The sequence below is a fragment of the Trichosurus vulpecula genome, chromosome 6 (genome assembly GCF_011100635.1).
Source record: "Trichosurus vulpecula isolate mTriVul1 chromosome 6, mTriVul1.pri, whole genome shotgun sequence".
Taxonomy (NCBI): domain Eukaryota; kingdom Metazoa; phylum Chordata; class Mammalia; order Diprotodontia; family Phalangeridae; genus Trichosurus; species Trichosurus vulpecula.
Genome location: NC_050578.1, coordinates 211,946,829 through 211,971,345, shown reverse-complemented (window position 1 = coordinate 211,971,345; position 24,517 = coordinate 211,946,829). Strand labels below are relative to the sequence as shown.

The following is a 24,517-nucleotide window of genomic DNA, read 5'->3' as shown; positions in this document are numbered from 1 at the left end:
TGATACAAATCTTTTCTTCAGCTCCTTGATAACAGAGGTCAGATATGTTCAGAGAAGGAGGAGGAGGAAGTTGGTACTGACTGCTTTTATAACCCTCAGTTTACACAAGGAGCCAATTGCACAGGGGTCCACCCTCCCATGGCTGTGCTTCTGGCTCCTCCTCAGAATTTGGAATGATGATTTTGCTTGGCTCCTCATCTCCCCTCCCATGCAAAAGCAGAGGAGTCTCCCAGAAAGACCCAATAAGGTTTAGACACCAAAGCCCCAAAGAGAACTATCCATGTAGTGATTTAGAACTTGCTTTGAAGAAAGCCCAGGGAAGCCCAGGGGCAGAGGGGGAGGTGTGTGACCTGGGCTCTCTGGGTGCCTGTCTGTCTATGTGGTCTGCTTTCCCCACTGGTTTTTGTGGAGCCCTTTTTAAGAAAGAAATATCCTCTACCCAGTGGAAAATATAACCACTCGAAAAAGCCAAGCCAGCAGCTGGGCTCTGGCTGCTTCCGCAGTTTGTATTTTGTCTCCAAACTCTATTTTGGAGCTCTGATAATTGAAACCGTATTTGCCAAGTCAGGTCATAGACGCCTGTCCCTGCTAAGCTATCCTCTGTGATGGAGCACAGCACATATCTTCCTGGGGCCATCGGGAAACAAGAATTTCTCTCATCTGTTGGTGCAGCCTTCCCCTTCAACGCTGCATTTCATTCGATATTTGCTGTGTGGCTTTAGACACAAGTCTTGTGTTTTCCCATCTGTAAAACAAGGGGTGGGAGGGAATAAACAGGGTCCCTTCTATCTCTAACATTTCTGTGAGCCTGTGTTCCGAGAGGGGTGTGTGTGTGCGTGTGTGTGTTGATATCATTTTCCTCCCACAGTCCTGAGGATCAGGAGCACCAGATAAGATGTCAGATGCCACCGTTGGTCGGGGACAAGGGGAGGGGGGGAGGAGAGGGATGTGAACGGTGTGGCCAGCTGAGGCCGGGGAAGAGAGCCGGAGGCTCGGCCAGAAACGACGCAGTGCCCGGCGGGTGCGGACGGTGTTTGCGGCGTACTGAAGTCCGGGTTTCTGTCTGTTCCTGCAGTCATGGGTCAGCAGTACCATTGAAGCAGACGCTAGCCTGAATCTGTTCAATGTGACAGAGCAGGATGAAGGAGAGTACCTTTGTAGAGCCAACAATTTCGTAGGCATAGCCGAAAAGCCATTTTGGCTCCACATTCGCAAATCCAGACCAGGTAACTGTAGACTGACTCTGTCCCAAAGCCTTAGCGACACGCAGGAATGAGCTTTTAACATTTTAAAAAAACTGATGAAGTTTTAAAAAAAAATCATTTGGTTACACACTCTGTCATCTGGTGCTGAATGGCTTGATCTTAATTCTTTGCTATGTATACGTGTGTGTTTATATGTATATTTATATATATAATGTATGCCAACGTACATATATATATATATAATATATGTATATACCTTTGGATTAAAATGTCAATCATCAAATGCAATGGAAAAATTCCCACAATAAAGTGACTGAACTTCTTAAATGCAGAAATGCCCCCACTTCTCAACACTCTCTCTTTCTAGAAATTTACCCCATTTCCGCGATGAGTGCTAGACTTAGAAATGCACGCTTGTGACCATTCCTGTCAAAATATGGGGAAGTAAAAGGGGTCCTAGGTGTTAGGCAGGGTCTTAAAAGACCTGTGTTTGAGATTCGGTTCTGCCATTCGTTTGCTATGTGACCCTGGTCAAATCACTGCCCTCTTTGGGTTTTCCTACTCTGTAAAACAAGGGGCATTGGGCCGAAGGCCAGCTAGCAGCCCTGTGAACTTCCTATCCCACCTCTGAGCGGGGTCGCCTATGATTGTATTGATTATTCTCTTAGAAGAGCATAATCACATAAAAACTTAACAGAACATAATCACTGGTCCGAGCCAGGGTCCAGCCTACCAAAAGACATGGTCCAGCAGCATTGTTAATGTGTGCACTCACTTTATTCTAATCAGCTTCCTCCTACCCATCTCTAGCCTCCGTCTGTTCCCCTTCCCCACCTGGCCTGCCTCAAGCTGCAGTGTAGGTTACCCCGTTCTTTGTGTATGTTACAAGTTCTCTGGCAGTATTAACCCATAGTCCCCCAAGTGGACCCTCCTCAACCCCCTCCCCTGAGAGGTGGCCTAGCATGATGAAAGGAGCACAGGACTGAGATTCAAATCTTGACCCTTGTCTTTTGCTAGCCGTGCAGATTCTGTCCCCTCTCTGGGCCTCAGTTTCCTCGTTTAAAATGAGGGGGTTGGACTAGATGAGGCCCCTTCTAGCTCTGAGGCCTCCCATCTTGTACTCAAGACAGGTGAGCCTTTCTGTTCTTTCCTTCCCCAGTTCACACCCATCCCTGAGCTCATAGCTCAGTCCCTGAGCCCGCTGTACTAACACCCCGGCCCCCAGTCACATCGTGGGGTGACTTTTCCATTGAGATGATTTCGCTTGCATGCTGCCGCTTTAGTGGGACAGAGTAAATGCCTGGTGAAGGGAAGCCTTTGCTTTCAACCTCAGGTTGCCAGTGGGGTCTGGAATGAAAGGGAAGACGGGCCGCGTGAATTACTTTTCGGTTCGGTTTGGTTTGGTTCTCGGTCTGTGTCGGACGGTTTGCCTGTGAAAGCTGGTGATCTTCTGCGTTGCGTGCTGGGGACCCGAGCAGCTCCCCTTCCTCCGTCTCTTGCTACCCTTCCTATCTCGGTGTGTCTTTTTGTCTTTCTAGACGGCAGGAGTTAACACAACGGATAAGGAGCTAGAAATTCTCTATTTGCGCAATGTCACCTTTGAGGATGCGGGGGAATATACTTGTCTTGCTGGGAATTCTATTGGGTTCTCACATCACTCTGCTTGGCTGATGGTCCTCCCAGGTACTCCTCTCCCCTCCTGCTTTCCTGTCCGGGCCTGGGCCCTCTCTTTCCTGTTGGGAACACTGCAGTGGGGGTTTCTTAGAAATGCCAAAGTGCCATGTGGTGATGGGGGCTGGGGGGAGGCTGGAAATAAGAGCTTCCCAGGGTTGGCCATGCACCATGGGGTACATGGGGCTGGGGAAACCAAATTCAATTGGATGTGGAAATTGAGATCCTAAATTGCTGATCCCATCCGGACCGGCCTTCACAAAATAGAATGTTCCCCTTCCTTCCTTTACCAACAGCATTGCCCTCAGTGTTTCTCCTCAAAAGGCACACTATCTTAATAGTATAGTCGTCAGGGCCTTCAAATTCCACCCTGACCATACAGTGACTTCCAGGAGTATGGACTCTGCTACAAAATGAGCCTGCCTGAGTTCCAGTCCCAGCAGGGCTACTGACTTGCTGTGAGGTTTGGGAGAAGTCACTGCTTCATTTGCAAAACGGTGATTTCCTAAAATTTCCTTCTGGCTCTGGGATCCCCTTTAGGATCCTAAGGAGAAAGAGACAGATCTGAGGACAACTTTCATGTGTAGAAGACAGTCACCCTGTACAGTATGTAGGTCACCTGGAAACACAGCAAACATTGGCCTGGCCTGGTCTGAAGCCCTTTGCCCTGACGTGCTCACCCATCTATCCCCACAATTAACCTCAGCCACTCAGTGGCTGTGGAAAGCTCTGGGGGGCCATGCCCACTGGCTTCTTTGGCATAGCTAAGCTCTCACAACATGGGAAGCTTGTGGATGCTCTGCTGGCCATAATCACAAATCAGGGGAAGCCCCCATAGGTGGGGGCCCTTGGCTCTGTGCATCCAGGGCCCTCCTGGGGTTCCAAGCTCTTTGACTCCCTGTCCCTTCCCCCTCTTCCCCTTCCCCATCATCCCCGTGTCATCTCCCAAACCTCTACTGTCTTGGTCAGGGCCATTTCAGATCCTAGTCCCTAATGGTGCATTTGGAAATGAGCTTTGGCAAATCCAATCCCCCGATAAAGGGGTTGTCTGCTTAGAACCAGTGCCCTTTCCAAAGCAGAGAAGGAAGAATTCCCGAGGAATGTCTGGGAAAGCAGGCCCTGGAAGCTTTGCCCAAATCTTTTTCTCATTTAGTTATTTTTATTTAGGGATTTAAAACAAAACACACACACAAGCAAATTTCCTTCTGAGTTTTAGAAGCAAACCCAGCTACAGTTGTACAAAAGAGTATGTGGAGAAAATTGTCCTGGCCAGCCCGACACACTCTGTGAGGGTCCCTTCCCCCAGCCTCAGATTTTTATGATGCATCCACACACAGAAAGGGACAAAACCAATGTGCAAACCCACACTGACACCTGAGAGGCCACACAGGAATCGTAAGACCACAGTCCTGGAAGACACCATAGAAGGTGTGTCATCCAACCCCCTCACTTACAGATAAGGAAACTGAGGCAGAGAGGAGGAAATTGACTGGCCCCAGATCTTCCAGGTATCAAGGAGCCACTCGGAGATCTGAATCCAGGGCTTCTGGTCTCCTTCCTCCGTACTGTGCTGTGTCCAGTAGCGCTGAATTTGCGGTCAGAGGGTTTGAATTTGAATTCTGTTTCTGCTACTTAATTACTTATTTACTTATGTAATTCTGGGCACATTATTCAACTTGTCCTCATCTGTACAATGAGGGAATTGGGATAGCCTCTGAGATCCCTAAAAGACAAATGCACGGATAAATAGAAACAAGGCAATGAGCATCTGCTACATGCCAGGCATTGTGCTAAGGACTAGAGATACAGAGAAGGCAAAAACAGTCCCTGCCCTCAAAGAGGTTACAGCCTAATGGAGGGAGACAATATGCAAACAACTATGTACAAATAAGATAAAGACAGAATAAATTGGAGATGATCTTAGAGGGAAGGCGCTGAGGTTAAGGGGAATTGGGAAAGACGTGTACTGACGTATTAGAGGTTGTCTGGGTTTTAATTCTAGTTCAGCCCCTTGAGCCTTTGAGACCTTGGGCAAGCTTCCTTGGACATTCCTTCACTTCTGCTTTTTTCATCCATGAAATGAGGAGGTTGCCCTCTCAGGCTCCTTAAAGCTTTGAATCATTATTGTGTTACACACACACACACACACGCACATGCACACGCACACGCACACGCACACGCACACGCCCTTGGGTGCCACAGTGAGAGCATCCCTTTTGCCCTAGGCTCTCACATCTTGCAACAGACCCTTGCCCACTAGGCATCTGACCTCCCCCCACCCTCCCTCTCCTCCTCCCTTCCAACCCCTCCCTGGGCTTCCCCCTGCTTCTTCTGCCCCTAACCAGCTCTCCCCTTGTTCCCCAGCCGAAGAAATGGTTGAAGTGGATGACTCAGGCAGCATCTTTGCCGGCCTCCTCAGTTACGGGCTTGGATTTTGTCTCTTCATCGTGGTGGTGGCCGTAGCCGTCGCCATCTGTCGGCTGAAGATGCCCTCCAAGAAGGCCATCAACACCCCCACTGTCCAGAAGGTGTCCAAGTTCCCGCTCAAGCGACAGGTAACAGAAAGTAGATACAAGATTCCGAGCCCCTCCTCCTACCACCCTTCCCCTCACTCCTCTCCCCTCCCCCTGCCAAGGCTGGAGAAGGATTGGGGGCAGAGCCTTCAGGCTCCTGTTCTGGACTCGACAAATTTACTTTGGAGTTGGGCATCAGATGTATTTCTTTTTAGCTTTTAACAGAAATATTTTTAATAAAAGCTTCGGGTGCCACCAGTGACTGGGATAAATAAGATTAATCCATAAGCAGGGAACATAGCAGAATGAGGAGACCGCTGGACTTAATCAAGAGACTCGAGTTCAAATTGTGACGCTTGCTAATTAATTATGTGACTATGGGCCAGTCATTTCACTCAGGTTCCTCAACACACTATCTATTTCAAAAGCACCTTATAGGTTCCATGGCAATGGGAGCTAATATTAGAAAATGACTTAATATTTTAATTGGAATAAGAGGGCATGCCCACGGTGGGTTGAGATCAGACATCTTGGTACCATCTGGAGGAAGATGATTCAAGAGCTCCCGCCTTCACCAGGTCAGAGGAAGGAGACCTTGGTGCTACTGAATCATCCCACCTGCTTACCCCGCATGGATCCAAAATCTGTCCTCCTCTCTGGGGCCAAGCAGAACAAATTCCCCTTCCCCATGACCCCTTTTTAGGTCTTTGAAGATGGCTCTTCTGCCTCACATCCCCAAGTCTTCTCCAAGCTAAACATTCTCCAGATGATCCTTGAAGGGCCTGCCTCGTTTCCAGTCGCTTCACCAGCCTGGATGCCCTCCTGTTAGAGGGGAGGGGCTAAGGGGACCAACTTGTCAATGCCTCTCCTAAAACAAAGTGCCCCAGAGCTCAGTACTCCAAACATGGCCCGACCAGCCTATCCGTAGTTCTAGACGCCGCAGCAGCCTGGCACCGAGGATTTATTGAGCCCTAGCCTTGCCAGGCCTCAGGAAATCTATTCATTCTAGTTCAACACACATGTATATGAGACACTTCCTACATACAAAGGCCTATTTTGAGAGCTGAGACTAGAAAGCCAAAAAGGGACATGACCCCTGCCTTCAGGGAGCATATACTTGAAAGGAGAAGATTCTACAGAGAAGGCATCATGATGTGATGGAGAGAACACTAACTTTTAAGTCAGATCTCCTTGGACCTCGGTTTTGTAAAATGTCCTCTGTGATCCATTCCAGGTCTAAATGGAGATCCACTCCAGGTCTAAATCAATGGCCCTGTTTCCACAAACAAGCATTTAACACAAAGTTGAATACAACAAGGAATGCTTGAGTCTATGTAATAAGGTCATTCTCCATGAACACCTGGCAATGTTAGGTCATTTGAGGAGCCATGGGGCTTACAAAGCATCTGACCCGTTATCTTGATCTCTCTGGCAGCGTTTGCTCAAAGAGTTCCTGTTGAACTCTTGTGATAAATGCTCGCTTTGACCTTGTCTCTGGTCTGCTGAGCGCAGAATTTCCCATCCCTACTGACTTCCTGAAAAAAGCCAGGCCCATCCCCTTAGGAGCCCTGCTGTCCTGCCCAGAAACCCCTGAAAAGTAGCCAGGTTTATCTGAGACCGAACCTCCTGGCCCCTTTTCTGTGGGTGGTCAGACTCCAAGACAGCAAAGATAGAAATAACCCCACTGGGCATCTCCCTCCACGCCACCCCCCCACACACACTCTGGCATGAAGGGAGGCCATAGTTGTGTGAGTTCCTGCTGGGCATGGCGGCTTCCAGGTGAACTTCATAGCCCTCCAGGCGTCTCTGTGGCCCTTGGGAGGAACTGGGCTTGGTTAAGGCCACACGGTGTTTTTAGGAAAATCTAGAGTAGGGGCTTCAAATTCCTGGACTCCCTCACCACTGCCTTCTAAGGTCCCATTCAGCCTCAGGCCTAGGAAAGAAGCAAAACCCAGGTCCTGACTCCAAGCATTCTGGGACTTCTCTCTCATCCAAACCACAAACCAGGCATGATCCCGAGCATCCTTCTCAATGGACTCAAGGGCCTCTGGTGTCCAGGACACACAGACTCATAACTATGATGTGTAGTCAGTGTGTTCTCTCTAGGGCTTGGGTTTAAGCCTCTACATTTAATGCAAGGAGGGGCAAAAGGGAGGGATGTCCAGTTGAGTTCTTTCTCTCTTTGCTCTTTTGGGGGGTCTGACCACCCAGAGATGGGGGGCCAGGAGGTTGTCTCAGATGAACTTGGATGCCATTTAGAAGTTTGGGGGGGCAGGACCCCCCAAGAGAGGAAAGGTCATTATGGGCTGTGTGCAGTAGGAAGAAGACTGGTCTTCGGGTTAGGAGACCTGCTTTTGAATACTGGCACTGATATTTGCTAGCTGTGTGATGCTGGCTGAGCTTCTTAACCTCTCTGAGCCTTATTTCCTTATCTATAAAATGGGGCTGATGCCTGCATTTTGTGCATCATAGATTTAGAGCCACAAGTGACCTCAGAGGTCATCTGATCCAACCCGCTCATTTTAAAGATGGGGAAACTGAGGCCTTGCCTTAGGGCTGGAATGTGAGCCTGCTCTCTCCATTGGTATTGCCTGGGTTATTATGACCAGCACATGGCAAGATGAATCAGGAAGAGAAAGAGGTAGCCCTAAGAATAGCGAGGCTTTCAGGGGGAGAATGGTATAGGGAAGAGCATGAGTAAAGTCACAGAGCCCAAAGACCCCAAGAGATATCTGGATGGGATGAGGAAGAGGCCAGAGGACAAGACTTAAGAGGCACCCAGTTTGGCTGGAGCATAGACTATGTGGGAGGGAATGATTGGACATAATCATGCCAGATCATGGAGGGCCTTAAATGCCAGGACAGAGTTTTCTCAGTGGACAGTAGGGAGTCCCATTGTATGTATTGCCCCCATCACAGGGTCATTGGATGATGGAAACTATTCTTTTTTTTAATTTATTTTTTTTAAGTTTATAACACTCAGTTCCACAAGTTTTTGAGTTCCATATTTTCTCTCCGTCCCTCTCCTCCCCCTCTCCTCCCCAAGATGCACGCAATCCGACATAGGTTCTACACGTACCTCTGCATTAAACTTGTCTACATAATAGTCGGGTTGTAGAGAAGAACCATAACCAATGGAATGAATCATGAGAAAGAAAAAACAAAACCAAAAAAGAAGGGGAAAAAAGGGAGAGCAAATAGTTTGCTTCCATCTTCATTCAGACTCCATGGTTTTTTCTCTGGATGTGCGTGGCTTTTTCCGTAATGAGTCTTTGGGAGCTGTCTTTGAACCTTGCATTGATGAGAGGAGTCAAGTCTATCAAAGTTAGTCCTTACAGATACCGTGTGTCTGTAATTGTGTGTAATGATCTCCTGGTTCTGCTCCCCTCGCTCAGCATCAGTTCATATAAGTCTTTCTAGGTTGTAATGAAATCCATCTGCTCCTCATTTCTTATAGCACAATAGTATTCCATTACATTCATATACCACAATTTGTTTAGCCATTCCCCAGCTGATGGGCACCCCCTTGATTTCCAATTTTTTGCCACCACAGAAACTGCCGCTATAAATATTTTTGTACACATGAGTCCTTTTCCCATTTGTGTGATCTCTTTGGGATACAGCCCTAGAAGTGGTATTGCTGGGTCAAAGGGTATGCACATTTTTATGGCTCTTTGGGCATAGTTGATGGAAACTATTCTTTCTTTTCCGTTTTCCTGTCCTTCCTTGGAAAGACCATCTGGCCACATGGAAAGTGCTTGGAAGACATGTGGCAATAACATTCTATTTGCTCCCTTCAAGCAGGTGTCCCTGGAGTCGAATTCGTCCATGAATTCCAACACCCCCCTGGTGAGAATCGCCCGCCTCTCCTCCAGCGAGGGGCCCATGCTAGCCAACGTGTCTGAGCTGGAGCTCCCCGCCGACCCCAAGTGGGAGCTGTGCAGATCTCGGTCAGTGCTTCAATGCCCACCTGCCTCTTGGCCTCAGATCTCCACTCCTCTCCCCTCCCCTCCCTTCCTCTCTTCTCTCCTCCCCTCTCCTCTCCTGTCTTCTCTCCTGTCCTCTCCTCTCCATCCTGCCTTACAATTACACTGATCCTTCAACCCCTCTCCCTAGTTATGGCAGTGGGAGTGAGGAGCCGTGTCCCAATCCGGGCCTTGTCACTAAGTCACTCTGTGACCCTGAGCAAGTCCTTCCTCTCTGGGCTTTGGTATCAGTATAAAAAATCCAGCCTGAGGGGGCTGGACCAGATGACCTCTGGTGTGCAAGTTTTAATCTTCCTTTGGTCACTGAGTGTGAGCAAGGTGCTCAGCCCCGTACCAGGAGAAACAAGAGAAGGCATAGTTCCAAGCCCTCGCAGGGCTCACGGTCTGATTAAGGAGGCAGAATATGGAGCAGAACCAGTTGATTCTATGTTAACTTGTGTGATGGAGATTGCAAAGCCTTCAGAAACAGGAGAGATCAGGGTAGGAAAAGCTTCGTGGAAGAGGCAGCGAGGAGCTGAGCCTCGAAGGGCGAGGATAGCAGCAGGAGCTCACTTCAGTGACGGTGGGTACACAGAGCAGCATCTTGACTCACAGCAACTCTGTGAAGAAGGCAGTGTCACGATCATTATCCCCATTTTACAGGTGTGGAAACTGAGACTCAGAGGGATTAAGTGATTACAATCAGGGCTTTATTCCAGAGGGTAGGAAGGAGCAAGCATGTGGGAGTGCATCTTCACTGGTCTTTCTCTCCTTCCAGTCTCACCCTGGGGAAACCTCTCGGCGAAGGCTGTTTCGGCCAGGTGGTCATGGCGGAAGCCATCGGCATCGATAAGGACAAGCCCAACAAGCCTGTCACCGTAGCTGTGAAGATGCTGAAAGGTAGTGTCAAACGAGCAGACGTGCCTGGTGAGGGAGGGGGATGGAGGAGAGGGGCAAGGCAGGACGAACAGAGGACATGGCCACCGGCGGATTCCGTGCCTCCCTTCCTGCTGTTAAGTCATTTCAGTCGTGTCTGACTCTTTACAACCCCATCTGGGGTTTTTTTTTGGCAGAGATATTGGCGTGATTTGCCATTTCCTTCTCCAGCTCATTTTACAGATGAGGAAACTGAGGCAAACAGGGTTAAGTGACTTGCCGGGGTCAACCGGCTATGAAATATCTGAGGCCAGATTTGAACTCATGACTCCAGGCCCGGTGCTCTGTCCACTGCACCCCCTAGCTGCCGTCTCCTTTCCCGGGAGTTACTTACAAAGGACCAAAAAATGAGATAAAGGGGTTGTTTCCCTGATTGTTCAGCTCCCTTCAGGAGAAAGAGAAGACCCTGGCCTCCAGGAGCTCACGGTCTGGGAGAAGATTGGGGAGCAGACTTAAGTGCTGCCCTCAGCGAGCTCCCTAGAGGAGGAAGGGGGAGAGTCAGAACTCTTTGTCTCACACACACGCGCTCACACACACACACACACACACACACACACACACACACAACTTCAATACCACACTTAAACAACATGGCAGCCATGTCGCAAGGCCCCAGTGATGAATGGCCCAAGGAGTGAGGCAGACAGCAAATGCTGCTCTGCTCTGGGGAGGGTGAGATCACTGGGCTATACCGATCTGGGGAGGCTCCCCAGAAAATGCTTAGCTGGAACCCTGCCCAGGAGACCTCAAAAGCCCCTTCCAGCCTCAGAATTTCTGTGGTTAAAAACTGTCAGAGATGAATAGCACCAAATATCCACGACAGGAGTCCCCAGTGCTGACTGCTGTTCAGAAAGACATCTTAATAGATTCTCTGCTTCTGGTTAACTCCCTGGGGGCTCCGGAGGAGCAGATTTAAAGTGTCCCCCCATCTTAGAGAACATACAGAAATGCAAACAAATAGACTGGTGTCCCTTCTGTTCTCCCGTCAGAGGATGCAGTGAACTGGAAAGAGCTCTGGACTTAAAGACAAAAAGACCTGATTTCTGGCCAATTAGTAAACATTTAGCACCTACTATGTGCTAGACACTGTACTAAGCACTGGGGATACAAAAGGAGGCCAAAGAGTCCCTGCCCTCAAGGAGCTTCGAAGCTAATAGTCTCCATTTTGTCATTTCCTGACAAGTCTCCATTCATTACACTCATGTACCAGCCTTATCTTAGGGGCAAAGATGTCACGGTACCAAGCATTTGGAACACAGTCATCTAGAAACTGGGCCTATTCTGCTTGAAGGTGTCTTTGAAGGAGTCAGGTAGACCTAGTGTCATAGCCCACTTGGGGCACTGAGTGAACCTGGGTGAGTCATCTGAGACCTTCTGAATCTCAGTGTCCTTACCTGTAAAATGCTGTAATGCCTCCCTCACAAAGTTGATGTGAGGGTCAAATGACCTAATTTCTGTTGAACACCTCATAGACCGTAAACTACTATCAACTATCACGATTCTCAGGTCAATAATAATTATTATGATATTAGCTATTGTTATCATAATTATTATATTGTTGACCCCAGAGGTCAGAACTAAGAGCTGTGGGCAGACCTTGCGAAGAGGAAGGTTAAAACTCAATAGAAGGAAAACCTAACTAAATATTGGAGCTATCCAAAAATGGACCAGGTTACCCTGAGGGGTTTTCTACATCTGGAAAATTAAGGGATATAGAGATCCCACTGTGAGACATATCGCCCAGAGAGCTTAAAGACAAAAAAGTCTCATGTACCAGAAGTTTCACAGCACCATTTTTTGTAACAGCCAAAAACCCCTGAAAACAAAGAGCGTCTCCGGACACCATGCCAGTGTAAGGCCTCCCTGAAGGTCTTTGTACAGGGTCCGGATGACCTCCTCTTGGGAAAAGCTTAGAAGGGCTTCCTGCTCAGGTATGGGTTGGACTAGGGGGGCCTCTGAGGTCCCTTCCCACTGTGATTCCATGATGCTCTAGGAGTCTGTGATTCTAAGGTAAATCTTGGTACTCTGACATGGTCCCAATCAGTTGGCTTCTCTGCCATTGTGGGAAAGAGAGAGGCCCAGGCTAGGTGCCAAGTTGTTTTGTCGAAACGAAGACCTCAATTAGTTCAATTTGTTTTATGAGGGAAGCCTCAAGTTAAACACCAGAACTGTTCTTTGAATGTCCTTCACTCGATGGCTGGCGTCCCCCAGGCTGCTACCCTGATGTACGGATCTGGGCCTCACACCTGACCAGGCAGGTGTGGACTCTTCCCCGCTGCAGCTGAATGAATGATTACTCAGTGGCCCTGCCAAGCTGCCCCATTGGAACCAAATGTTGCTAATGCAGGATGATCCTGAGTATGGGGGTGGGGGAGATATGAAAAGGAGTGCCTCCCCCAAGCCAAGCCTTCAAGGTTCCTCAGCCCTGTGACCCATTGTAGTCATTATTTGGCATTTGAGTCACAGGTTTGAATCAGATGAATGTAATGAGGAGATGGGGGTCTCGGGGTCAGCCCCTGCCCACTCAGGCACGGTGGCAGGATTGCGCTGGAGCCGTCTTGAATTTGCTATTGTTAAATTTTCAGCGTGAGCCTTTACACCTCAGAAACCAGCAGATGCTATAAATCAGAGCTTGATTTACTGCTTTATAGATTGACTAGGCTTAAGAAAGTGTTGGAGAATAGTGCAGATTCAACTTAGAAGTGTATTATGGAGCCAATTGTTAAGCATTTACCACCACAGCCCTGCATGGCCATATTAGAGCTGCTTTCCTGTGATTTTCCTTGATGGAATTGGTTTTTACCCTGAATGACACCTGCCTGCCCACCTGACCTCTCCTTCCTTACTTCCTCAGATGATGCCACAGACAAGGACCTGTCTGACTTGGTCTCCGAGATGGAGATGATGAAGATGATCGGAAAACACAAAAACATCATTAACTTGCTGGGAGCCTGCACGCAGGATGGTGAGCTGGCCCCGGTCCCCACCCCCACCCCTATCCTTCATCCCCCCCCAAAGCCGGGACTCCTGGAGAGAGAGGCATCCCCATCAGAAAAGGAGCCTCATGTCCAGGCTCCTCCTGGGGCTCTCAGACACCAGCCCCCCACCCTCGCTTCATTTTCCAAAAGGGAAGCACACCAGGCAGATAATGTTCTGCTTACTGCGCAGACAAAGAAACTGAGACACTGTACCAGTCACGGGGATAGCTGGATCCTGGGGTATCCAAGGCCTGGGACCTCAGATTATGTTCTGGGTTAGGCTGCTTGTGAACCATAGAACTGGGAAGTACCTTAGAGGGCATCAAGACCATCTAGACAAGGGGTTCTTAGGTTTTTTGGGGTCATGGGCCCCTTCTCAGAATCAAGTTTTTAAATGCATAAAATAAAATGGATGGGAGTACAAAGGAGGCACCATAGTGCTGGGCTTGGAAGCAGGAAGACTCCTTATCCTGAGTTCAAATTTGGGCTCAGATGGCTACTAGCTGTGTGACCCTGGGCAAGTCACTTAACCTTGTTTGCCTCGGTTTCCTCATCTGTAAAATAAGCTGGAGAAGGGCAAGCCACTCCAGGATCTTTGCCAAGAAAACCCCAAATGGGGTCACAGGGAATTGGACATGACTGGAAAATAACCAAACTGAACAGAGGAAACAGTGAAATAAAGTTATCAAAATATTAAAAACAAGTTCATGGACCCCGGGTTAAGAATCTTAGGCCTTATGCAGCCCTCTCATCTGACAGATGAGAAACTGAGGCTCTGAAAAGGAAAATGATTTATTCAAGATCACACAGGGAGTAAAGGTCATGAGTCTGGGTTCAAACTCCAGGTCCCCAGATTATGGTCAGAGGCTAATGGTACGTGTCAGATGTACCAGGCCAACTCTGTCAGGGCAGGGCTCCAGAATGCGGTCCTAACATGGACCGTGATCTAACCTCGCTTTATAATTTAGAAACTGGAGATTCAGCGAGAAGTGACTTTTCTAAGGTCACACAGCTAAAAGTAGCAGATCCAGGTCCTTTGATTCCCAACTGGTGTTTTCTACTTCTTAAAGCTATCTAAGCCGGGGGTTCTTAATCTGAGGTTTGAGAACATTTTTATTTTATTATTTATTATTAATATTTTATTATTATATTATTATATTATTTTATTATATTTTTTATTATTAAGTTTTAAATTTTCTACCCCTCCCTCCCCAGGATGGCCTGCAATCTGATACAGCCTCTACATATACATTCTTGAGAAAATTTTTTTAAGAAAATATTTTGAAAACTGTATGTCAGTATAATTGGTTTCTTTTGCAGGCCTATGTATTTCATTTTATGTGTTTAAAAACATTTTGAGGAGTCCATGGTTTCACAGGAGTCCAAGACACACAGAAAGGTTAAGGACCCCCGTTCTAAGTAGGGACTGGACGGCCCATTGGAGAGGGGATTGTTGCAGGGGTGGGAGGTTGTCCTGGATGCCTCCTTGAGGCTCCTTTCCATTGTGAGACTCCCCTATCCTGAGAAGACATGAGATCCAGGAGATGCAAGCACGGTGTTCTGAATCCGGGGGTGTTTCACTCCTGTTCTCCACCACCGGAACAGCTTGAGGTCCGCCCCGAGGTCCTGGGCTAGGGAACCACCTTGTGGCTCGCTCCTGGTAAAGCCACCGTCTCTGTGGATTGAGTGTGATCGCTCCACTCTCCCCTTGGCCCTACAGGTCCCCTTTATGTCCTGGTGGAATATGCATCCAAGGGGAACCTTCGAGAGTACCTGCGGGCCCGGAGACCCCCGGGGATGGACTATTCCTTCGATACCTGTAAGCTTCCTGAAGAACAGCTGACCTTCAAGGACCTGGTGTCCTGTGCGTACCAGGTGGCCCGAGGCATGGAGTACCTGGCATCTCAGAAGGTGAGCAAGAGAGAGGGACCATGAGGGCATCCAATCAGGGGCACGCCTTCTGGACCATCCCCCACTCACCTCCACGCTTCAGAAAGCCCACCGGCCTTGGGCAGCTGTGGGCCTGCTCTCCACCTACACGACCCACTCCGTGTTTTAACGGGTGTTTTGTTTTTTTAATTTGTTGGCAGGTAAGGAAGGCTATTGATAGGGAACTCCCAGGTGAGGAAAGTCTCTTTGCCAGTGCAAATCAACAGCTGTTCCACGACTTATGGTCTTAGACAATTTTGATAGCTGCAAGATGAGCTTGTTTATATGCTTAAAAGTGAAAGCAAACTGTACCTAAAAGAGATTTGCCATTTCACACACAAGCCTCTTTCTGCATTCTGCTATGTGTATGGAGATGCCCGTTTTATTTAATGTTTGTTAAGTTTAGAATAATTATTTTTTTAAAAAAATGTATAGCTTTAGAGAGTTTTCCAAAGCCTCTGAGAGGTTGTGACTTGCCCAGGGACATACAGTCAGTATGTGTCACAGGCAGGACCTGAACCCAGGTCTTCTAACCCTGAGGCTGACAGAGGGTGTACTTGTGTGCATCATGTTGCCCTTCAATGGAGGGGAGTATCAGGAGTAGAAACACCTAGTTTCACAACCATCTTTCTGCACTTTTTTCAGGTTAACCTTGGGTAAATTACTTCCCTTCTTTGTTCCTCAGTTTCCCCATTAGTAAAATGTAAGTGTTGGACTACTTGCCCATTCTGACATTTCTGACTTCCCACGATGCAAAAAAGATTTAACTAACCTTTGAGTGGCAGACATGGAGTCCATCCCCAGACTGATGCTTAGAGCCTTTCTGAGCCTGGCAGAGTGTACCCTCTGAGAGCATCACCTTTGAGAGCTCTGGGTCCCCTCTGCACCCCAAAGACAGATCAGATGATGACTTTCTTCTTATTCATGAAGCATACTCCTCACAGCCCCCCAATGAGGCAAGCAATCCATATAAGTGTGATCATCCCCACTGTACAGATGGCCAGTAAGGTCCCTTGGCCAAGGTACCAGAGATGATAAGTGTCAGAGCCAAGGCCTGAATCCAGGTCTGTTCTCATCCGAGTCAACTCTTCCCAAAGCTCTGGGACTTCCCAGTTCACAGGTAGAGAAGCAGAGGCAAATCCATTACCCCAAAACTCCTGACCCACCCAATCCAGAGCCCTGGGCTGGAGAGGCAGCCTGCGCTCTTCCTTCAGCATATGCACATTTCCCTAAAAAGATTGTAAGACAGAGCAGAAAGGAGAGGCAGAGTAAGCCACATAGATCTGGCCAGATGCCTATCTTTTCCTCTCTGCACCAACAATATGCAGTCATATGCACCAAGAACGGGTTCAGTAAACATTGCTAGGGCTGGTGTGAGACCACAGAAAGAACCCCTGTTGACATAGGAGGCAGTGAGGCAGATATAGTGAAAAGAGAATGCCAGCTTTCTGCTCTTTAAGACCTGAGTTCAAGGGTCACTTCTTGATGTTTACTAGCTGTGTAAGACAAACAGCTAGGTGGTGCAGTGGTTAGAGCCCCGGGCCTGGAGTCAGGGACACGTGAGCTCAGATTCGACCTCAGACACAGGAAACTGAGGCAAACAGGGTTAAGTGATTTGCCCAGGGTTACACAGCTAGTAAGTGTCTGAGCCTGTTCCAGTCTTTAGGGGAATGTGAAAGGACTCAGACCCCACCCCACCCCCAGGCCTGGTTTGCTCTGAGCTATACTGCCCTTTTGAAGTTTTTTCTAATTAACTCAGTATCTTCCCCAGGCCCCTGTGTACACAGGAGCATGAGTTAATCCCATATAACAGGGTCATAGCATCATAGAATTAATGAGTATCAAAGCTAAGAGGGATCCTAGAACATAGAATTCTGAGCTGGAAGAGACCATCAAATGGAGCCTATCTGAGTTGGAAGGGGGCCTTCAAACAAACAGTGTAGACCATCTACACTGACAGGCAACTTGGTAGTCATCTAATCCAGTTGGAGAAACTGAGGCAAACAGGGACAGAATTTACTGAAGATCACATAGCAAAATAAGACTGAAATTCAAGACTCCTGAATCTTAGTCCAGGGAAGACAAGAGACTATCTTTCAATTGCCCCTCCTCCCATGTTGCCTTTGCATCCTCTTTGATGGGGCAGGTGAAACATGGTGGCCCAGAGCAGTATGGTTGGTGGGCATCATGGTCTAATCCTGCAGTGGAAGAAAATGATCCCAGGGAATGAAGACTCTGCATGAGAACCTATACCTGGCTCATCTCACCTCAGCTATTCAGGTGGAGCCCACTTGGTGCACGCTCAGGGGCACTTGGGATTTTATCAGCTTCTTTACCTTCAGTACTTGTCAAAGGTAGAGAGGGATCAGACAGAATTAGCACGGAATTGTGGCCATTCTCCAGAGGGGCGAAAGCAGCTTCACAGGGGTTTAGCTTGCAGATGAGGCAACCGTGCCAGGCTGAGGGCTCGCTTAGCTAGGACCTCCCTCCTCATGCCAACTGGGCTCTCTGAAATTGCTCCCTGACCACCTGTGTGTCTGCAGTTCATTTACTTATTCTCGGGTCCCTTCCCTTCCCTACTTAGTGCATTCACCGGGACCTGGCTGCCCGGAACGTGCTAGTAACGGAAGATAGCGTGATGAAGATCGCAGACTTCGGCCTGGCCAGGGACGTGCACAACATTGACTACTACAAGAAAACCACCAATGTGAGTAAGATGCCCTAGAATACTAACTTAGATCTTTCGCCAGCCAGGAGCACACCCTGCTTTTCTTCTCAGGCTTTCTTCTTAACCCCAACCTCATTTGTCAAGGAGGAATGAATCTTAAAATATCTGAGTGCCAGAGAGTAGAAACAACTTAGAACCTAGAATGTCACAGCTGGGAGAGAGCTTAGAACATAGAACATGGAATGTCAGAACTAGGAAAAGGATCTTGGAACATGGAGTGTCAGGACTGAAGGGCACGTTAGAACAAAGAACGTGGAATGTCAGAGCTAGAGAGGAACATAGGGCATGAAGTATCAGAGCCGGGGAAAGGACCTTAGAACACAGAGTGTCAGAGGTGGAAGGGATCTTAGAACATAGAACATAGAATGTCAGAGCTGGAGAGGAGCATAGAGCATGAAGTATCAGAGCTGGGAAAAAGACCTTAGAACATAGAGTGTCAGAACTGGAAGGGACCTTAGAATATGGAGTGTCAGAGGTGGAAGGGACCTTAGAACATAGAACATGAAATGTCAGAACTGGAGAGAAACATAGAGCATGAAGTATCAGAGCTGGGAAAAGGACCTTAGAACATTGGAGTGTCAGAACTGGAAGGGACCTTAGGATATGGAGTGTCAGAGGTGGAAGGGACCTTAGAACATAGAACATGAAATGTCAGAACTGGAAAGGAACATAGAGCATGAAGTATCAGAGCTGGGAAAAGGACCTTAGAACATTGGAGTGTCAGAGGTAGAAGGGATCTTAGAACATAGAACTTGGAATGTCAGAACTGGAGAGAAACATAGAGCATGAAGTATCAGAGCTGGGAAAAGGACCTTAGAACATTGGAGTGTCAGAACTGGAAGGGACCTTAGAATATGGAGTGTCAGAGGTGGAAGGGACCTTAGAACATGGAAGGTCAGAGGTGATCTGGACCTAAAAACACAAAACAAAGGCTCAAGGTCTCACCCCTCTGAAGCAAGATTTATCCTGTCATTCCCAGGTCAGATACAAAATATCTTCCCCTTTTGTTCCTCAAAAAGTTGTATACTCTAGAACTGAAGGGCCAAATGAGAACAAAGTTTTCCTTTCATCAAGGCTTAAACTGCATCCCATCCCCTCTTCCCCCTTTGCCCACCCTCCGCAGCCAAAGAGAAGGGGTCTCTTTCTTCTTCCTGGTAGTCTGGGGACCTGGCAGCTGCCACAGTCGCCAGAGTTCTTTTGTCCGAGCTAAACACCCCGAGTTTCCCTGATCGCAGCATCCCATAGTTTCTTCCCCTCCATCCCGTTCAGGTCAGCTCTGTGGGTGCATAGGGAACACCTGATGTGTCAAAGACAGGGCAGGGGGCTCAGCACCCAGGAGCCAGCACAGATGTTTGTGACAGACGAGTCCTTGGTGAAAGGGCAGCTGAGCCGCTTGGGGCTCGTGGCCCGGCCTCCTAATCCTCTCTTCAGAGGCCCATAGGCCTGGGTGGGGAGTTCTCTGGTCCTGAATGTGCTGATGGGACATTCCTTTTTGTCTCCCTAATTCCAGGGGCGGCTGCCTGTGAAGTGGATGGCTCCGGAAGCCCTGTTTGATCGGGTGTACACTCATCAGAGCGATGTGTAAGCATTTCCCAGACAATCCCCTCCAAAAATCACAGTGCTTGGCTTGCCTCGGGCATTGGCGGCTTTGTCTGGCACTGCCGAGTCATCGAGTCTGGGATCTCTGGAACTGGCAGAGAGAGACCTTAGAACCTAGGGACAGAGAACGTCGGAGCCCGGGGAACACTAGACCATGGAGGATCCCAACTGGGGAGGGAACTCAGAACGATAGAAGGGCTAAATTGTATGGTGTGGATAATAGAGAGGAACACAGCATTAGGGACTCACCGTGGAACAGACCCCCAGGGCCTGAGGGGGTCAGCCAGTCCCAAACATGCCTTAGATACTGTCGATGGGCAAGGCCAGTGCTGGAGGTAGGGTCTAAGGCTCATCCCTCAGACATACACATCGGCAGTTTGAGGAGGCTGGCATTTGCACGTCCATTCTTGGGGGGAGGGGGTCTCGGATTTCACATTATTCTTCCCTCCCAGCCACCCCCATCCCCACGCAGACTGCAGCCATCCACTGACTTAGTAGAGAATTGTTAAGAGTTGCAATGGCCCAACACATACAGCCATAGGAATTAGGCAGCTGGGAGGCATCATGGTGACCTGGGCAGCTGGGTGGTGCGGTAGATAGAGCACCGGTGTTGGGGTCCAGAAGAGCTGAGTTCAGATGTGACCTCAGGCACTGGCTTGGAGCTGTGTGACCCTGGCCAAGTCACTTAACCCTTGTTTGCTCTAGTTTCCCCATCCATAAAAAGGAAGGTTAATAGCACCTACCTCCCAGCGTCATCGTGAAGATAAATGAGAATGTATCTTTGTAATACATTCTGCACATTTTAAAGCGCTGTATGAGTGCTGGTTATCGCTGTGCCTAGAGCCCCAGACCTGGGCACTTTGCAGGCCTTAATGCTGTATAAATTCTAGCTAGTTTTCCGACGCCTCCCGCTGCTCCAGTGCTTCTGCATTTACAAAGAAGCACTTGAGATTATCACCCCCATTTTGTGGGTCCAAAGAGCAGAAGCTCCGGAGCAAATAAGTGAGACTCGACGGGATTTTAGTGGCCAGCCCAGCATTTGAACCCAGATCTTTTGCCTCCATAGCTAGGAAAGGCTTCTTGAAGGAAATGGAACCCGATCCTTTGGACTGTGGCCTCCCTCCCGCTGCCGAAGCCTTACTGGCCTTGGCTCCTGACTCAGGAATATATTGAATTCTCCTATAACTCCTGTATCCAGGAACTCGGGGAACAAGGTCCCCCATCCTCAGAACTAGACAGCAAGCTCAATGAGGCCAGGTTATCTATGCAGACGATGTTAGAGCTGGGAATGTAAGCCTCAAGGTCATCTGGTCCAACCCCTTCCTTTACGGACGAGGAGAACTGAGGCTCATTGATAAGTGACTTGCTCAGAATCACACAGCTAGGAAGTGCCTGAGGTACAATTCCAATCCAGGTCCTCCGACTTTAAATCCATTCCACTATACGCCAGTTATCAGATTTCTTCTCCCCCCTGCCCAAAGCCTTCATCTCACACACCTCCTGAAGTGCCCAGTCCCGGGGGGCCATTGGGTCATATCTGTGTGCCCCCCACCCATTTGGACAGGCTTTCTCAAGGCTTCAGGGGAAGGTTAGGGCCGGTTCTCTAAGCCTGGCAGTCGGCCCCGGGCTGCACTGGGCAAGCTTGGGTATCACCTTGCACGGACAGGCCTGTGGCTCTTGGCTCCCCCGCCCCGAGCGGGAAGCTGGGCATAGATAATTAGGTTTGTTCTGTTCTCTGGAGTTGGGGAAGGGGGGCACAGGGGTGGCTGGGGAGGGAGGGAGGGAAGGAGGAAGGCTGACAAAGAGCTGGGGGGAGTAGCTGACTGTCACCTACCTCCCTGATGAAATGCTCATTTCAGTTCAGACTGCGCCCGGGTGGGATTCTTGCTGTTGACTTGGGTCGGCAGAGAGATCTCTCGAAGGAGCTCAGAGGAGCGGCCCTGGGCAGCCAGTCACGCCATTGATGGCTCTGTTAGCCATGCGCGGCTGCCCGGGAACAAAGCCGGGCACAGGAGGAGGGCCGAGGAGGACCGGACGGGGGGACCAGGAGAGGAGGGGGCTGTGGAGAGAGAGAGATCGCTCCGTGCTTTTTCAAAGCCCTTCTCCCTCGCTCACCCCAAAACCTTTTATTCATTGGTTCGTGTATTTACTTGTGTATTTCTTCATTTGTTCATTCTTTTGTGTGTTTGTTTTTTCCTGTTTCTAGCTGGTCTTTTGGTGTCCTGCTTTGGGAGATCTTTACTCTTGGAGGTTCCCCCTACCCTGGGATTCCCGTGGAGGAGCTCTTCAAGCTGTTAAAAGAGGGCCACCGGATGGACAAACCGGCCAACTGCACCCATGATCTGTAAGTGGGGGTACAGCGGACAGAGCACCGACCTTGGACTCCGAGGCCTGGGTTTGAATCCTGCCCCAGTCACTTACTGGCCGTCTGACTCTAGGCTTACTTCACCTTTCTCAGCCTCAGTTTTCTCATCCGTAAAGTGAGCTTCATAATATAGCCCTCTTCTCCCAAGGGTGTTCTGTGATCATCAGATAATAGATGTAAAATGCTTCGCAAACCTTTTTAATGTTATTAAGCACCTTCAGAGGGTCCCTGGGGTGGTAGAGAGAGGTGGGATCCCATTGAGCAGCTTGGAGGATCCGTAGCAGGCGAGCTCATGGTACCCAGGAGGTGCCCTGCCCCAGCGTCTGCTCCTTCCTGGAGCCTTTGGGGAAACTTCTGCCAAGAGATTGTTTACCCAGCCCGGGCTCGCTCAGTATGCAGCCTACGGACTCTGCCAGCCCAGGGTTACTGTCAGTCACTTAGAATCAAGACCTTCTCTTCCTCCCTCCTCTCCTCTTCCTCTCCCCCTCCCCTCTCCTCCTCTCTCCTTTCCTACTCTCCCCTCTCCTACCCCTTCTCTCCTCTCCTCCCCTCTCCTTTCTCTTCTCCCCTCCCCTCCCCTCCCTCAGTGATTTGGAATCTGAGAAGCCCTGGGCCGGCTGGGGCCAGAGAGCAGTGTGTGGTCTGTTTAGAGTCCTGGGAGGTCTAAGTGTAAAGGGCTTATTGTAGCAAAGACCTCGGAGACAAGCACCTGTTCACTCTGGCACAGGAAGTCCTGCAAGGTGTGACTTCACTCCTGTTCCTGCCCCCCCCCAACACACACACACACACACACACACACACACACACACACACACCAGGCTTGCCCAGAACTTAGGTACACTAGGTCCACAGACTTCTGGAGAGTTATACCAGGGAGCTGCATGGTGCTGGAGCCAGCTCAAGAGAGCTGATTGTTAAATTTTCAGTACGAGTGTTCACACTTAAGAAATTAGCAATTCTGACAAATTGGGGCTTAATTTATTGTTTGGCTGATTACCTAGACTTAAGAAAGTATTAATAAGGTAGATTAAACTTAAAAGTGTGTCTGTGCATACATTCCACACTGCCCCACCCCCTCCCCCAAGACCAGCCCACCCTGGGCATTACTCAATAAACCTTTCTTGAGCTTGAAGGCAGCGGAAGGTCCAGGGAAGAAAATCATCATCACACCAAAGGCTGATAAGAGTAACAACCCCACCACCACCCATAATAATAGCTGGTGGATGCCAAGGAAGATGGCATGTGCCAGGATATAGCAAAGTGACATGTGTGTATGTGTAGATGTATATGTATATATACATATCTACAGACATATATACACACATACACATGCCTATATGTACAAGAACCCCACAATGCCCCTGGCTGGAAGAGACCTCAGGCCATCTAGACCAGCATCTCTTTTCATGGGTGGGAGGCCAGGGACCAGAAAAGGCTAAGTGACGTGCCCACAGTCACACAGCTAATAAATAAAAGGTGGAGCAGGACTAAGATTCTAGGAAGTTACAGCTGGCGGAGGCCTCAGATTCCGTCTAGTCTGCCATCTTCGTTTTATAGATGGAGGAAGATGAGACCCAGAAGGGGGAGGGGCTCGTCCTCCTCCCCTCCGCCTCGGTCAGGCCCCCGTGTCGGCTTCCCTGGACTATTAGGCCGGCCCCTGCCTTGTCTCCTCCCCTCTGGTTTCCTTCCTGTCTTCTTACCTGTCCTCCCCATGTTGCCAGTCATTTCCCCAAAGTGGCCAGAGACCAAACTCTCTCCTTCGGTCCTCCCGTCTCCCCCTTTCTTCCTCTGCCTTGCCCATCCTGGCCCCTTCCGCCAGGTAGCAGGGACTCCAGAGCGAGGCCCCTTCCCTGTCTGTGCGCTGAGCGCCGGGCCTCTCTTTCCCTCCCTCACTGGAGTCTGGGGAGCCGTCTACTCAGAAAAGGCTCCTCAAGTCCCCACATCTCTGGTTCAGGCCTTTAAATCTCCTCTTGTCTGGACTCTTGTAACATCCCCTTCCCTGCTTTCACCCCCTCTTAGACTCCATCCTGCAAACGCTGCTTGTGTAATCTTCCATACGGGTCCCTCCGTCTTTACTGAAAAACCTTCCCTGGTGCCTGTGAAATCAAGGACAAACTCTGCCATTCAAAGCCTTTCCAAATTTTTCTCTAACCTGTCTTACCTACGTATTACTCACATCCCAAACTCCAGCCTCAGTGAGCTATTTTCCCTCTTTCTTCATGTATCAGTCTCTCCTACCCTCCATGCTTAGAAAGGATTTTCCCCCTCTTTCCTTCACTTCCCATCTGAGTCACTGGAAGTCCTGCCCTTCATTTAAGGCCTAGCTTAGGCGTCCCCTCATTCATGAAATCCTTCCCCAGCTTCCCAGCTCCCCTACTTTTCCCTGCAAATGTGATCTCTCCTTGCCCACATTTTTCATAGAACTTTATATGAATGGGCACCTCTCCCTCTGGAGTCAGAGGACTCAGGTCTGAAGTCAGGCTCTACCACTATTGGACAAAAACATTTAACTTCTGGACCTCAGTTTCCATGTCTGTAAAATGTGGGGGTTGGATGATAGATAACCTCTAAAGTACCTTCCAGCTCTAAATCTAGGTCCATGGCATTATCCCTAACATTGTAATTATT

At 49.1% G+C, this 24,517-nt stretch overlaps 1 protein-coding gene across 12 annotated transcripts in view; it reads left to right on the top strand.

The window, feature by feature from the left end:
• Positions 1–24,517, top strand: part of FGFR3 (fibroblast growth factor receptor 3) — a 95,703-nt gene that overhangs the window by 63,977 nt on the left and 7,209 nt on the right. For 3 of the 12 annotated variants that reach the window (XM_036762866.1, XM_036762864.1, XM_036762859.1), the window contains 9 exons: positions 2,744–2,888; positions 5,241–5,431; positions 9,194–9,339; positions 10,133–10,254; positions 13,145–13,255; positions 14,989–15,179; positions 17,782–17,904; positions 19,436–19,506; positions 21,731–21,868. In XM_036762866.1, the coding sequence (XP_036618761.1) occupies positions 2,744–2,888; positions 5,241–5,431; positions 9,194–9,339; positions 10,133–10,254; positions 13,145–13,255; positions 14,989–15,179; positions 17,782–17,904; positions 19,436–19,506; positions 21,731–21,868 (1,238 nt within the window). Of the gene's footprint in view, positions 1–1,075; positions 1,227–2,743; positions 2,889–5,240; positions 5,438–9,190; positions 9,340–10,132; positions 10,255–13,144; positions 13,256–14,988; positions 15,180–17,781; positions 17,905–19,435; positions 19,507–21,730; positions 21,869–24,517 lie in introns of all 12 variants that reach the window. The other 9 variants (XM_036762867.1, XM_036762860.1, XM_036762863.1 and 6 more) reach the window with 5 other exon arrangements.